This window comes from Medicago truncatula, chromosome 4, assembly GCF_003473485.1.
Source record: "Medicago truncatula cultivar Jemalong A17 chromosome 4, MtrunA17r5.0-ANR, whole genome shotgun sequence".
Classification (NCBI taxonomy): domain Eukaryota; kingdom Viridiplantae; phylum Streptophyta; class Magnoliopsida; order Fabales; family Fabaceae; genus Medicago; species Medicago truncatula.
In genome coordinates, this window is record NC_053045.1 from 23,335,271 (window position 1) to 23,352,519 (window position 17,249).

Here is a 17,249-nt window from a genome sequence, read left to right on the forward strand (position 1 = left end):
TGAAGATGACAGATTTGCTTTGCTTTTGCTTTTTGCTTTTCACCTACTATACTGTTCATAAAGTAAGCATGAGCTGAGCTTGAACATTCTGATCATCAGAATGTTCCATCTGTTTTACTTAGGATGATTTGTAAGACTATCATTTGATGTAATCAAATCCTAATAGTGAAACAATAATGAAGAGCAGTGGTAATAACATCTAGGATGATATTCCTTTGTGAAATATTCCTAGTACATCAATGTTCATAGTCTTAAATGAACATTGAATGCCTTCTTTGACATAACTCTTGTATATGCCTTTATTGCTTGATTGATCCATGCAAATGTACTTTCCTGGACATATATTCATGTCACATGTGCCTTGCATGACCTTGATCACAGTTCTTGAGATTCTTGGCTTGTATAAGAACAACCTTCTGAACAACCTTCTGAACTAGGTTGCTTCTGAACTGGTTGCTTCTGAACAACCTTCTGAACTAGGTTGCTTCTGAACTTGGTTGCTTCTGAACATTCTGATCTTCGAGCAACATTCTGATCTAACTTTCTGACCTCAGTGTTAGATCATGAATTCAAATGTCTCCTTTGATTTCTTGATTCTTGGTATGATTCAAACCTTGTTCCTGTCTTAGTAAAACACTCAAGAGCACAAGTTAAATACCAAGGAATTAATCAAAGTCCATTAATTCTTTAATCATATTGGTTTATTATCTTTAAAATTAATTAGGGATTTTGCCTCAACAATTACCTCATTCTCACATTCGTCGTCATCTATGCACCACCCATTCTTCTACTCTTAACTTGATTCTAATTTAAAGTTATCATCTCATATTATCATTACCCTCAACGTTAGCAACTTTCCTCTCTAAGACTCCATTATAATTTAAGGTTTTATTCTCTCGATACCGATTGTTCAACACATCTGACCAATGAAGCGTCCAACTTGATTGACCCTCTAGTACTGTACTGACCAAATATCAAGAACATGGTTCTCACGTCGTCGTCGTTCATGAGCTATATCCGGCTGAACCACGCACTCCCGCCTGAGTCGGTCGATTGAAATCGATACTCAACACCATATACCCGTTGTATGTTGCTGTACGTAGTTGAGTTCGAATTTGATTTGATTGAACTGACCCTTCAACTCAGAGAGGGTGCCATCAGAGGGAATCCTGAACACATGGGGTGGTTTCCCCCCATTGTAGTGAACTGCAGCTAGCTTGATGTTCGGATCAAAGACAGAGTTTTCCATAATTTTTTTGGTGTGGTTTCTGGTTATGAAAACCTATTCATAAAGGTATTTGGGCGCCCTGGACCACAAAACTGTCGATGCAACGTGGACCACATAACAAAAATCATGTTTAGGATTATAGAATCCAAAATGTCCCTCCCCCTATATAAGGTATGTAGTTTCTCTCATTTTTCACCCAATATTGAAAAAATTTGGATTATATAATCCGAAAATCAAAGGCAAAAGTTCAGATTATATTATAATCCAAACAAAGTCAAGGTTTTTTGCCGATGGTCTTCACCTCATAAAACATGGTTTCAAAGGTTTTTACCTCTATTAATAGCAGGTAAAACCCCTTTGAAACACGTTTTTTGACCCAAACGGCACCTTTATGATAGACTTTCGAATATAACGCACGTCTTGTAGTTCATATCACCTTGATAATTCATTGCCACATAACTTAAAATACATTAGGTCCTTCGTGGCTCGTTCTCCCCATCACCTTTATGATATTGAAAATAAAAATCTATGGAAAAGCCCAATCTTTTTTCTAATCCCACTTTCTAAAAAGAAAAAATATATAAAAGTCACATAATCCTTCAACCTGTCTCTAACAAGGAGCACCTAAGTGGCCTTCTCACTTTATTTACCCCAACTTTGAACTCTTTCACTAAGAAAAAGAAGAAAAAACAAAAGTAGTAAAGAAAAACCAATGAGCAGTCACTTCACATAAATAGAGAGCCATAGCAACAATATATAATACCCACCAACCAAACATTTCTTGCATCTTACAACCAAAACCAAATTTTCATATAAAAAAGAGGTGTCCTATTTTTTATATGTGGTGTTTTCCTTGCTAGCTTGAAGTTACACACAAAAATATCCTCATCTGTAACTCCAAACTCTTGAAGAATTTCTTTTTCTTGAGTTACACATCATGAGGAGCTTTTCAAAGAGTAAATTCTCTCAATGTTTTCGCCCTGTTGTTGATCTAGATGACCTACTTGAATCTAAAGTTGTTGCTCATCACCACTCAAAGAACAAACATACAGTTTTAAAAGTGATCAAAGCTATGGTGTTGGAAACTATATTGGTAAGTATCTTAATTATTTTATTTTTTACAGTGTATATGAATTAATTTCATTTCATTTTTATAGCACAAAGTTTTTGATCGTTGACTTTTAATATCTAATTCTTGCAGAATAGAAGAGCTCGTCATAAAACTTGTTACGGCTTTGATTGTTTTGGTGTGTCAAAGCATAATTATTCGACGTATAAGAAAGTAACCAACGCCACTCAATCGTCTTTGACAAGTTTATCTTCAGATAATTCAACGGTATCACAATCAAAGAACATGTCCACCAAAGGAAAACATGAGAAAGAAACTAAACAAGAAAGCGCAATATTAGAGAAACAAAAGAAGTTTGAGTTTCGTGCAATTTGTTTGGTTCTAATAAGCTTAGTATTTACTGTGTTTTTCGGGAAACTATTTGGAATTTTTCTGACTTCAATATGGATCTTCCTTTTCTCTCTTTGCAACTCAAACTATAGGTGCCGAAAGATGTTGCCATATGGTGCAAGATACAGTGTAGTGCATAGTCCAAAGTATATGGATGTGAATGGTCATTATAGAAAGTGAAGTACCATAATGATCATTTGACACAGATCACAATGAAGGAACAAGTCATCTTAGAGTATGTTATAAGGTTGGGAGAAACAATTTCACAATTATCCCCTTTGCCTTTCCTTCGAATTGGATTTCATGCAGTTACAACAAGTAACAGGATACTGTCACAAATCTAAGAGGTCAAATCTTAAATTGGCGGATGAGATTGTTTTACTGCAGAAAAATGAGCTTGAAATGTAATTAATCATCCAATCTCAAATCAACGGTCTTGATCCGGTTCACAGAAAAACCGTGTGGAAATGCTACAGCAGCAAACAGGGAGAATTTATATGATGGAGTTTGTAAATTGCTTTCTGACACAAGATTTATTATCTAACAAATGCTTGTAGAAAAAGTTGTTGTATAGAAAATTTACTTCACAAAGAATTTTCATTACAAGGGTATTAATACCTGTGTCTAAAAAATGATTTTTGAGCCAAAAAAGTCTTTAGCGATCAATGCTTTAATATATTATGGGTTTTAGTGCTTTTTTCAAAGGGATGATCACACATTTGAAGTAAAGTGAAGCGAGTAAATAAGAATGGGAGCTTAGTGATTTTTTCTATTTTTCAAAAAAGAAAGGGCTTCTCCCAATAAAAAGAGGGCACTTCTGTCAAAAAAATATAAAAAGAAAGGGAAATTCTTCGGTCCCGATTCACCTTTTCAGTAGGACGATTTGATCAAATAAAAAACTGCCACGTGGTTTTGTTGTTGTAGAAATAAGTTATGTTTAGGGCTCCTTCGTCGTTCATAAAGATACTTTATCGTTTTTCTTTCTCCGTTAATGAACGAATTTGTTATTTTTTCAGTTTTGTACATCATACTCATTTATGATAGAAGATTGGATGCATAGAAAGTAAGATTTAATGTCCATGGTTTCTTAGCATATGTCACTACAAGAAATAAGGAGATTTCCTAGGATTATTATCATCGGTAAACAGACAAAATTCCTAGGAAGCATCGACTTTCGAGGTAACTATTTATGGCAAATTGTGTCTCTATTCATAGAAATTATCGAGGAAATGTGTGTCGCAAAGTTTTTGAGGAAATTTCCTAGACATCATTCCTAGGAAAAATCCTGCTAAAAATGCAAAAGCTGACATGCTCACACTCACGATGTAACACGATCTTTGATTCAAACGACTCTTTGTATGTGGGACCCATTCTTGACTGGAAAATGGCTTAGCGAGGAAATATTCCTCGGTAAACATATGGGACCCATTGTTTCAATGACTACTTTAGTGACACATGTTTTTCAATGAAATTTTCCTGGGTAACAATGGTTGTTTTGGAGGAAGTCGTTTTCCTCGGAAATATTTGCAGGAAAAATCATTTTTTCTTCTTATAGTATATGGATGTCATTCATGTGTATTCCAAGTGCTCTATTTTACTGATTTAAATATTTGCAACATTGTCGCTCAAATTTGGTATTTTACAGAGGTTACTACTGTTTCCTACTCAGTACGCATAAAATTCTAAACCACAATTATAGGACATACTAACATACTAAACGAACAATGAAAGAAAGGGGAATCAAACATGACTTAATCATCTAGAGGGAGGGAAGTGGATAGATTCACTCTTTTAAAATTTATTCAGAACGTGGTTTTATAAAATATTTTCACGAATTGAGATGACTAATGAAAATGGTACAATTTCTACAAAGGATAATTAATTAAACAATGATAATAAGTTAATCCAGCTTTGAATAAGTAATTCACAATTGAATTATTATTACTCAATCAAAATCAATACATAAGTTAATTATGAAACTATAGTCCATCTCAAACCAATTCCTATACTTTATACAAATAATTCGTAAGACAAGAAACAATACTACAATATGTATAATAATTGCCAGAAATAGAAAAGGGTGGAGGAGAAAACACAAAGATATGAGAAGTGGTTTTACATAGTCAATTACAAAGATTCCTTCAATTTACGAATCCAACTGATCATTAATCTTCTATGCTATGTAATCACTGTAAAACCTCCAATCTTCAATCCTTCTTGAAATTGGATCTTCCAAAGTTTTATCTCAAGCCTAGCATGCAATATTTTAATTTTCTTATCCAATAAATCTTCTTTGATACGAGCCTAGCTTTTTCAATCCCCTTCTAACAATAGAATTCACCTTAAAGTAGTTGAATTCCCTCAAAACATTACATTCCCTCAAAACATTCACCCATCCAAACACACTGAAAAACACCTACTTTTGCTTTAGATGCTTGATGCGCTGCCAAGATCCTTGAGAGAAACCAATTCTTACATATATCATATATCACCTTATCAACCTAGATCTCAAATCGTACAAATGTTCTTTGAATAAATGTTTAATCAAAAGAGATTGTAGAAAGAGAAACAGAAAAAACTTTGAGAGAGTATTTGTAAAATTGATTCAATATTGCATATAGACAAGCATACATAGGAGAGAGGAATACAAAAGAGTTTGGCTTAAAATAAAATTGAAAATACGTATTTGATTCGAATCGTTAAATCTAGATTCGAAGTTATAGTGTATAAGGATTTAACAAAGTTTATTGGATAAGAAAGTGGAGCACTATGATTTAAATTTATCTATGTAACTTAAAATGCAAAAGGAGTTAACAAAGTTTTCAACTATAAATATACCTTCCCTCAAAAAAAAAAAAAAAAAACTATAAATATACTTATAATTTTTGCAAAATAAAAATATGTGCTTTGAGCCTTGTATACTGAATGCTCCAATTTACCTACACATTTAATACAGAATAAGAAAAAATTGACTTAGAGTGAAATAATAGTAAGATCATCCTTTTCAATTAGTATACTACCAAGTGAGATAATAGTACGATCAATTCAACATAACCATAATATATATAGTATCAAAAAGAGGTTGTAGAAAACTGAAATAGATAACTTCCCCAAGAATTCAACCCATTCAACCAACCCCAAAATTTGCTTATAACACGAGAAAAAGGAGATGCCCATATTCAATCTAACTCTTAGAAATTGTGGTTGGGCCTAACACAACCCCACAAAACCGGTTTGTAATTTGAGGATTTCCCCCATTTATATACACATTGTCAGGCCATGTCATGTCTGATGTGGGACTCTTAACACACCCCCTCACGACCAGCACTATTGGGCTTGGTTCATGGACATAAATGGTGCGTGGCTCGATGTGGAAACCTGATAACAGGTAGTCCAATGGATCTTGGAGAGGCTCTGATACCATCTTAGAAATCGTGGTTGGGCCTAACACAACCCCACAAAACCGACTTGTAAGGTGAAAATTGTCCCCACTTATAAACATATTGTCAGGCCATGTTCTGTCCGATGTGGGACTCTTAACATTAACCTACGCCAAATGCATTTAAACTAAAATATTAAGTCAAACATGATATACAATCCAATCGAGGCAACAAAAAGATTTTGTATCTCTTTGGTGTCTTTATGAACAGTGACAGGGACAACAACTTCGGATGGAAGCCACTGCCAAAACATGGACCTGCCAAAGAAAGATGTAGTTAAAGTTGGGTATCATTGTGGTGTGCACATATACAGTTAACCATGAACTTATAAAATTTGTGAGCATGTTTACATAACTAGAAGTTTTGAGAACAACATCAACAAAATAGAGGCCAAAATAAAATTAAGTAAGAAAGGAACAAAAAAATTTACTTATAAGAACAAAAACCTATTAACCATGTGACCAAGTACCATAGTTAAGATTGAGATGAATTGTAATTCAACTCAGAAAGAACATAATAGGTTCAAACTAACTTTCAATTTCATAAAAAAAAAATCAAAACAATTAGAAGCAACCTTAGGGGTTCAATTGATTTTGATGAGAATGGTTGAGACATAGTGGAGACGGCCAATCAGTTCGACGGCCAGTTCGATGACGATGAAAAGGAACGAGGGTAAGATGGAGGGCGAGTCCAACTATGATGATGGGTTTGATGGTGGTGAGTGAGACGGTGGAGACGATGGTGGTGAGTGGTCGCTGAGAGGGTGAAGATGACGAAGTGTTTGGTGATTCGGTGTGGTTTTGGTGAGATACGGGTTCTGACCGCTAAATCGACAACGAGAAGAATTGGAAAGGCAAAAGCATTCTCATTTATCAATTGCTTGAAAAGAAATTACATAGAGTGGTGTTTATATAGCATAAACACAATTGACAAAAACTAGTTCAAATCTGCCAAAATAACTCTGTAATAAAACTATTAATGACATAATTAACTCTAATAAAAAACTATTAACTTGCTAGTAAAAAACTATCATCACTCCGAGCTTGGAGTGAAGCTTGCAAAAAGTTGCAGGTTCAAGAGCTTTGGTGAAAACATCTGCTAACTGATTTGCAGAACTAATAGGAAGAAGATGGAATAAACCAGCCTGAAGTTTTTTCCGTACAACGTGACAATCTATATCAATATGCTTTATTCTTTCATGAAAATAGGGATTCAAAGCAATATGTCTTGCAGACTGACAATCACAATAAAGAAGAGATGGCTGAATGAAAGAGATTTGAAGATCTTGAAGTAGATAAGTGAGCCACTAAATTTCAAAAGTGGTTGATGCGAGTGCACGATATTTAGCTTCCAAAGAGGACCGTGAAACTATGGTTTACTTCTTAGAACGCCACAAGACCAAGGATGAACCAAGAAATATGAAAAATCCAGTAATGAAGCGTCATGTGGTCAAGCACAAAGCCCAATCAGAGTCACTAAAAGCTTTGAGCTGAAGAGAGGATTCTGTTGAAAAAAACAATCCTTGTGCAGGTGCACTTTTAATGTATCTCAAGATTCTCATGGAAGCTTCATAATGATGAATGGTAGGATGTTGCATGAACTTACTCAGTTGTTGAAAAACAAAACTAATGTCAGGTCTTGTATTTGTGAGATACAATAATTTTCCAATGATGCGACGATAAGCAGTAGGATCATGAGGTGGAGCAGAACTGTCATATAAAAGCTTGGAATCATGAACACAAGGAGTTGAACATTGCTTAGCAGCAACCAAACCAGCATCGGAAAGGATAGCTAATGCATATTTCCGTTGACAAAGATGAATTCCTTTTCGGGAACGTGACACCTCTAGACCTAGAAAATATTTTAAATCACCAAGATCTTTAACTTTGAATGTATAATGCAGAAATTTCTTGCCAGATTCAATACTACTGAGGTAATTTCATGTAAGTATAACATCATCGACATAAACCAGTAGGGTTGTGAAAGAACCATTTTGAGATTTGGTAAATAAGGAATGATCATATTATGAATGTTTGAAACCAATAGAAACTAGAGCATTTGACAATTTTGAGAACCATTGTCTACTTGCTTGACGTAGACCATATAAGGACTTTTGCGATCGACAAACTTGATTGGACAATTCAGGTTGAAGCCGTGGTGGAAGTTTCATATATACCTTTAGGTTGAAGCTCTGATACCATATTGGAAAAGCAAAAGCATTCTCATTTATCAATTGCTTGAAATGAAATTACATAGGCTGGTGTTTATATAGCATAAACACAGTTGACAAAAATTAGTTCAAATCTGTCAAAATAACTCTGTAATAAAACTATTAATGACATAATTAACTCTAATAAAAAACTATTAACTTGCTAGTAAAAATCAGTTGACTTCTAACTGTATAGTTGTGAGTTAATCTCCTAACAGTGAGAAGCAAGTTTTGAGATGATGGTGGTGGGTTTGAGATGAACGTGTTCTGGATTTTGGTTAGCAAAAGTGTTTTTATGTGTTTTTTTTTTTTTCCTGAATGAGCGGTAATGGTTTTGGTATGTTTAGTGTTGGAAAATAAAAAATGGTCACGCCTTTTTTTTCTTCTTCATATTTTCATTATCTCCTACAATAACGTTCCACAAAAGCGATATCTAAGGGTTATTCGTTAATAGTGTTTCCGTTTAATTTAAGTAGTTCATAATAATAGCATTTTTCCCAATTTTCTATGTAAGGATATGTAGAAGCAATGTATAATAGTTCCAGTTTTATAAGCGCTATTGGATCGTGCGTTGGATATTTAATAGCATTTATCAGAAAGCTCTATTAAACGGGCGTTATTCAAACAACAAGGCTTTAGGAACTATGAATATAGGAACCCTATCCGTCATTGTTTCAAATTCCTTTGGGAAAGTAAGAACCTAAACGTATACTTACCAGCATAAGTGTACCTCGCTCCTATGCACTGAAACCAATAGGCACTCTGGTGTGAAGATTGCAATTGACAGTTGGAGGGAAAGATACTATATCTCTGAGAGAATAAGGGCGCACACGTATCATTTTTTTGTGATCAGCAGGTGCAACTTGAATAGTCTCCCGTTAAATACTGAAATTGACATGACTGTTACTTAATTCCAACAAATTAATAGAGGTAAACTTTGCATTGTTGCAAACCGATAAAAATTGAAAAACTTTAAACCCTTATCTCTTTTATTTATTTTATTGTTGCCAAATAAGTAACGCGGATTGGTTTGTTGAAACGACAATCCTTATGGATACGATGCTTAACTTATCAGTTTATTACTTGGTAAACGATATGGTACACTTGCCTAATTTCGACCATTAGCTACCAAGGCCTCTGATGCATCTTTGCTAAAATTATGGTGATCAAGAAGGTCACAAAGACTCACATAAGCCCTACGACTCACTAGGAAGACCAAGAAATACTTGTTGAAGGAGGAACACAAGGGCTCTTTCAAAGAACTATGAACTGGGAAAATGAAATCAAAATATTGAGGCCTAACCACCTTTGACGTTGTCTGTTAGGGAACATAGAATGGAATAAATGAAAAAATAATTGCAAATATAAGGTACTGGTTTTAAAGTCACACCCAAATTGAAAGTCTTTCATAATGGCCATACAAAAAGGGTGTAGTTGAGATAGGAGAGCTTCAATTCTTTTAAAACGAAAACTTTAAACTTATTAAAGAGAAGGACCACTTAAAAATCTCTAAAAAACTCCTCACACATAGGAAGACTGCATATTTCGCAACATCCCAGTTTTCGCCCTATGTACCTAACTTTTCGGAAGGATGGTTCTAGCTTGTCTACAAAGAAATAAAAGGAACTAGTAGATTGGATCCAATCATCCACCTAGGCATACTAATAAAAATTAGGAAAGCACCGGAGAATGCCACCGACAATAAATCGGTGCCATTTTTGAAATCACAAAGGAAGAAATAAATTTGATTATGACTCCTTAAAGAATCATCCATCCAACGTGCAACCTCGTCTCGGCCAAAATTCCATCAAAAACTAAGTTCCAAACTTTGTTTCATCTATTGAAAAGATGAATTTTCACTTAGGCGTAAGAGAGCTGTGGGTACAGGCTGGAAAGCTCTTCCGTAAAGAAGTGTAACACCTTAATTCCCAACGATGATTTAATAAATACTACGAATAAATTAAACAAAAAGGATGTTACATATACTCATCAATCATTCATTCCAATAATAAATAACACATCATATTTCAGAGTGCGGAAAATACTTCAAAAATATTTCATAAAATAAATAAGTCTGATTCTCAACCATCATTGTGGAAAATATCATACATATTTCAAATAATTAAAACTAGTTGAAGTTAAACATTCAACGTTTGACCCCAACATTAGTGTTACAGATTAGAGCATGTGATTATTCGACTACGTGAGTAATTGGGTAACAGCTACGGAGGTATATCTCCGTCGCCACCTTTAAAGGGTCCCGCAAACTAGAGCTTCTCGTCTTGAGTGTATGTACCCCAAGAGTACAGACACCATAATACACAACAACAACAACAACAACAACAAAGGGGTGAGCATATTCATCATAACAAATATTGGGATAAATGATTAGTATATAAATAGGCTTAGAATCATTGATCATCGTTTCCAACATATTCATAATTCTTCAATAGATTATACAACATCATTCACATATCATCATTATCATAATCCACTAGTTTCAAAACATTAAACAAATGCACAATACATTAACAATAACACATATCACATATACCACTTATATCACATAAACATCATATACACCCAACATGAGCCATATGCAAATTCACTTCATTCCTAGACCTATATGAATCCCACTACCGGTTTCTAATTAACATTTGTATGTCAGAGTTGTGTTTATGATCACACATACAACCTAATCAACATTTGTATGCTAGATTTGTGTTACTAAACATAAATGCAACATTCGTCATTCGTCATTCAACTTGGTCTTAAATATGATATGATGCATGAGGGGAGACTCTCTAAATAATACTTATAGCACATCATCAACAGCTCACAATTACAACATAATTTCATTTGTCAAACTCATCATTTACGTGATCATTAATCAACATCATCGCTTCTTCATTACTCAACATTGTCACCACTCAACATCGTCATTATTCAACATTGTCATTACTCAACATTTGTCATTAAAACCTACACTCAACACTAGCTCCCCTTATTTACTACGTACTTCATTCTAACGGCAACGATCCATTCCTCGTTTCTAGTTTAAGGTTTTTACCTCGCCAATTATCGTTCTTCCTATGACTTTTATTCCCCTCACTAATACAACATTATATCCTCTTAAATTTCCTCATCATTAATGACCTTATAGGAGACTAGTCCATCTCCCCATTAACAGATTTTTTGTTCCCCGTCACGACTAGAATATAACCTAGTACTTTGTCTCACATTCATTGTCATTTATGACCTCAATCATCTTCATCATTTATTACCTCACTCTAACTTAGGTTTTTGTTTCTTTAGAGATTTACTATCTTGTCTCTTCACTATTATTACCCCTGACATCATTCATTACTCAACATAGAACTTTCTTTCCCCGTTCTAATTCGTCTTATCAGTTTTCTCAACATCATCCATCATCTTAAATCGACCACACACTATTCATTTTAACTTAAGGTCCTTACCTCACCATTATCATTATTTCTAACGTTATCCCTTACTTTAACTTACGCCTTTCTATTTTCAATTATCTTTGTCTTATTTCTCCACCTAGCATCTTCATTACCTTAAACCTCTTTTTTATTCTATTTGTTCATTTTGGTTCTACACTCTTCTATCCACTACGATATTGAGCTCATTACTATTCTAAAGAATCTACCTACATCATCCTCCACTATTCTAAACCATCACCCCATATCTCTTCTTATATTGTTGTCCACCATATTAACCAATTCATGCTTTAAGATTCACCGTGTAATCACACCATTTACACTATTAATGTCATAATCTTTCTATCCTTAACTAACTTAATATATTTCCTTGCTATTTTTATCTTCTCTGACCTTCCCCGTTGCTTTAACTCTTACTTACCACTTAACCTGTTTCATCGTTTACTCATTGTCCTATACAAGATACCCGCACTCAAGCTCCATCACGTGTGCCAACTTAATTCATAGGTTCATCTGACACACATGAAATATTCTGAAAGATGGGTTGTTTAAACTCAAGCAATAAATGATGTACCTTCCTCAATCCAACTTCCATACAAATGCTTTATGGCAGTCATCCTAGAATACAATTCTATGGTGAACTAAAATAGTAAAATTATCGTTTTGACAGTAATTTTTTACAAACTCACGAATAAGTTATTTCCCAAAAGAATTTCACTTCTCAACTTAGAAAAAAAAGATTACAATCCCATGTCATAATCGAAACCATTAAAATTTAAAGAAATTCCTACTTCCTCATAATTTTAATTGAAAGTAAATCTCCAGCTAATTGCACCAAAAAATAATTATAATAAATTCCAAATTTTAATAATTTTTTTATGAAAACATAAACAATTTTCACATTTTAATATTATGTTATATCAAAATGAAAAGAGACAGTAACATCTAACCCTAGATATCATAAAATTGCGATTCTTACATTACAAACACTTTGTCACAAGACCATTGTCTGATCATGTAACAATCTTAACCAATATGAAACATGCTAAATTCACTCAATTTGTTTAAAAATCCACTTCGTTTCAAAATAATTTCATGATAAATAAATAGGATAAAAACACTAGGAAAAAGTTGCACTACATTGTTATTATACAAAATTCATTATACACTATCAAACAAATACACTAAAATGCACACGGTAACAATAATATTGTAGACACATAATCCTAATATATATGCTAGACTCAGATACAATTATTATGAAATAATAAACACCAAAATAATTAGTATATAAATTAACCAAAAATTAGGCAACCTTTGTTTAATAAGAGTAATAAAGAAAAAATAATTACAATTAAAAATGATAATAAATTTTTTTAATAAGTAAATATTAACGCAATATATGATATCACATCATCACAATATAAATCAAATTAATTTCACAACTCAAAGTAATATATGTTGGCTTCTTTTAGACCTACAAATATCATAATAATAAAATGAAATATATATTTTTTTTTATCAATATCCAATAAATTGGTTCAAGAACATATTATTAGACTCGACCTTCATGTCCCAACACCAAAGCATATAACCCAATCTAAACATAAACAATAGTCTAAACAACTTTTGAGAACAAAATAACATAGATTACAATAATTCTCCACTTCGCTATCTTGATCAAACACCTTGATATTACTCCTTTATCTCGTCATGAGAGAATCCTACATATATTCCATACAACAAAAACAAGGAGTGAGATATGTTATACCTGACTCAAAGTTGTATCATAGTGGCAATGCATAGAAACAAACACACAAATATACATTTTTTTAAAGGCACAAAAATACATTTATAACTTCAAACCGTCAAAGGTAAACATATCCCTATACAAAAGATATATATCAAATACATTATTTCTTCAATTCTACTAGTCCATATACATGTTGCAATGACTACTCATATTCAAAAAAGTTGACTAGGAGGACAAGGAAAGTCAAAATAGAACATCATGCAAAAAATATGGCTACTTAGTGGTGTTTGTGAGTCGGATATCCATGACTCAAAAGAGATTAAATTTGCATTGAAGATATGATAATATCATGTGTATTGGCGCATGATGAGGTTTATTTTTGGCCTCATCCTTTATAAATAATTTTATTATTATTATTATTATTACTACAATTCTACATTTGGTTAGAAGACACGAGAGTGTTATTTTATCCTAAATATTACACTTTGATTGACTACTAATATCTAGAATTTGTTAAGTAAGAACACACTTGGACGTCATTAGCGAGAGAATTTTAGAGGATGGACCATAATCAATGTTAACTTTTAGTTTAGGATACATCATATACCTATGATATATTTGAATGGAACATTAATTAGAATGTATGTTATCATTGTGCAGATTATGTGTAATTTTTTATGTGTGGAGTATTATTTATGTTATTTACTTAGGTTTCATCTTTGGAAGTTTGATAATCTAGACTCTCACTAAGATGATATAATGTGCGAGTTGGGTTTCGAAGGGGAAGGGAGGGGAAGGAAAGGCTTATGGAGTGGTAAACCCTTGTTTGCGAGTTTAAAAAAAAACAAGGGATAGGTTTTGGGGGGGTTTTGAAGGGCTTCATTTGACCAATTTTAAAGTTCCCCCAAATTTGGGGATTTTGGGGGGTGAAACATACAAATTGACAATTTTTCCCTGATAATAATTCAAAATTCCAATTTTAGACATGACCAAATTAATACAATCTCCTTTTCAAAAACCACTTATTCAAAAGATCTTATTTATCCAAAACAACTTATTACGACCTCTGTTCAAAAAACAACTTATTCAAAACAATTTATTTATCCAAAACAACTTATTATGACCTCTTTTTCAAAAACAGCTTATTTATCCAAAACAGCTTCTAACGATCTCTTATTCAAAACAACTTATCTATGAAAAACAACTTATTACGACCTCTTTTAAGAAAAACAACTTATTCAAAACAACTTATTTATGCAAAACAGCTTATTACGACCTCTTTTCAAAAAACAGCTTATTCAAAACAGCTTATTTATGCAAAATAGCTTATTACGACCTCTTTTTCAAAAATAGCTTATTCAAAACAGCTTATTTATGCAAAACAACTTAATACAACCTCTTTTTCAAAAACAACATATTCAAAACAGCTTATATATCCATAACAGCTTATTACGATCTCTTTGCATAAATAAGCTATTTTTCGAAAAGAGGTCGTAATAAGCTGTTTTGCATAAATAAGCTGTTTTTTGAAAAGAGGTTGTAATAAGTTGTTTATGCATAAATAAGTTGTTTTGAATATGCTGTTTTTTTTAAAAGAGGTCGTAGTAAGTTGTTTTGCATAAATAAGCTGTTTTTTTTAAAGGAGATCATAATAAGTTGTTTGTCATAAGATAAAGTATTTTGAATAAGCTCTATTTTAAAAAGATATCATAATGAACTGGTTTGCATTAATAAGTTGTTTTTCAAAAAGAGATTGTAATAAGTTTTTTTTTTGTAAATAAGTTGTTTTGAATAAGTTGTTTTTTAAAAAGAGATCGTAATAATTATTTTTCATGAGATAAGCTATTTTGAATAAATTACAAGATAAATTACAAAGTATAACACAATGTATTGATTTTAAGAGAAAAAAAAGGGTAAAATAGTAAAATTATAACAAGCCCTTCATCTCCTTTCCTTGTTGGTTTTTTAACTCCCAAACAAGGGGAAGGTTTTCCCTCCTTTCTCCCTTCCCTACCTTTCCTTTCCTTCCCCTCCTTGGTCTTTCCTTTCATTCCCCTCAAAACTCGCAAACAAAGCCGAAGATAACACCGTAAAGTATTAAACTCAATCATTTACTCTCATCTATTGAGATATAAAACTCAATTATAATTTTCTTATAATATGTATCAATTGACCTTAGTTTGTTCTTATACCTAAACATTTTAAGGACATTCAAAAGGAAGAAAAGATAACAACAATTTCATTATCAATTTAACATGTTTAGGCTTCAAATTTTTGTTGGAGTACCTCAATATGTGACAGTTTCTAATTTAATTAATATATCTAATTGTCATTCAATATATATATATATATATATATATATTACATTCTTCACAAAGAAATTGCATGGTCAAAGAAATATCTGAAAGCTTGAGACAAATTATAACAGCAACAACATTATAACAAGAAAAAGAAAATAGAAGGATTAGACATAGCAAATACATATTTTTTTTACCTTTAGATAAGCTTATACAATCACCACCAACACACTTCATAAGATATTTATAAGAATTAGGAAATAGTTCAAGGCAATCGACATCAAGAGCACACTTTTCCTTTTTTTTATACAATGTAACAAAATGTTCTGCAATGTAAATAAAGAAAAAATGAATATTGTTAAAAGTAGTAAAATATTGTCTATAAGATAAAAATTATATATAACATTGAGCTTACGTTCAGCAGCAACCAAAACAAGCAATAAGAAGACAAATAGAATCACGATATGAACAAACTTGAGAATTTTATCCATTTTTTCACCTTTTCATATAACAAATTGAAAATGGTTTGAACACTTTATATATTAAAAAACCTCAAGGAATGTTTACGTCAATTTAATACTTTTTAAAAATTTATTGCTGCAGAAAATTCTTCATCAAAATTAAAATAATTATTAGATGTCACTAAAGTACATTTATGTATCATGTTTGTCTCTTTAGCTCGGAGAATAGACCCTACATAAATATATTGCTCGTAATTTTAGATTCGGTTTACCAACCTTTCATTATATTTTAATTATTATAACTTCGTTAAAAAAAAAAATATGATAAAGCTTTTCATAACTAAGAGGGGACACACACATATATATATATATATATATATATATATATATATATATATATATATATATAGAGACCTACATTATAGATGTTGGTATTAATGGAATTGGACTCACATATCTTGTACAAGGTCTCACGTTAAAATTTTACGGTTAAATAAAATATAGTTAGAAGGGGATACACCATTTAAAGTTTTAGATACGGTTTGATGTTTGAAATTAATCATTTAATAGCCATTAAATACTACACCCCTATACCATGCTGAATAAAAATGATATTAAAAGTCATAAAAGAGAAATAATAGTGTTGAATAATGACAATATTATTTGAAGTAATAAAACCTTAACATGACGATAAAGTATTTATGTATTAATTGAAAGTAATAATAATTCTTCACTATATGCATATTTTTTATTGTTTTTTCTTTAATTATCTTAGTTGTCTTTCATAATTAGTTAATTTTAGGATTCATTTTATATATTTTATTTATTTTTTAATCTTGAATAAATAATTTATTTATGTGTTTGTTTCCTTATTAACCATACATTTTTATTAGTTTTGATTTTTTTTCATTGCTTAATTGTAGTGCTGAGATTTGTTAACA

At 32.1% G+C, this 17,249-nt stretch overlaps 1 protein-coding gene and 1 long non-coding RNA gene across 2 annotated transcripts; one reads left to right on the top strand and one right to left on the bottom strand.

Moving 5' to 3' along the window:
• Positions 1-1,976: 1,976 nt before the first annotated feature.
• LOC25479982 (uncharacterized) lies at positions 1,977-3,892 on the top strand. The gene is made up of 2 exons (XM_013587587.3): positions 1,977-2,321; positions 2,430-3,892. The coding sequence occupies exons 1-2, from the start codon at positions 2,166-2,168 to the stop codon at positions 2,865-2,867; spliced, it is 594 nt and encodes a 197-aa protein (XP_013443041.1). The 5' UTR covers positions 1,977-2,165; the 3' UTR covers positions 2,868-3,892.
• Positions 3,893-13,210: 9,318 nt separating this feature from the next.
• On the bottom strand, positions 13,211-16,418 carry LOC25479980 (uncharacterized). The gene is made up of 3 exons (XR_003008582.2): positions 16,263-16,418; positions 16,045-16,173; positions 13,211-13,521 (listed from the first exon to the last, which is right to left on the bottom strand). It is a non-coding gene; the product is annotated as an uncharacterized lncRNA (long non-coding RNA).
• Positions 16,419-17,249: the final 831 nt, after the last annotated feature.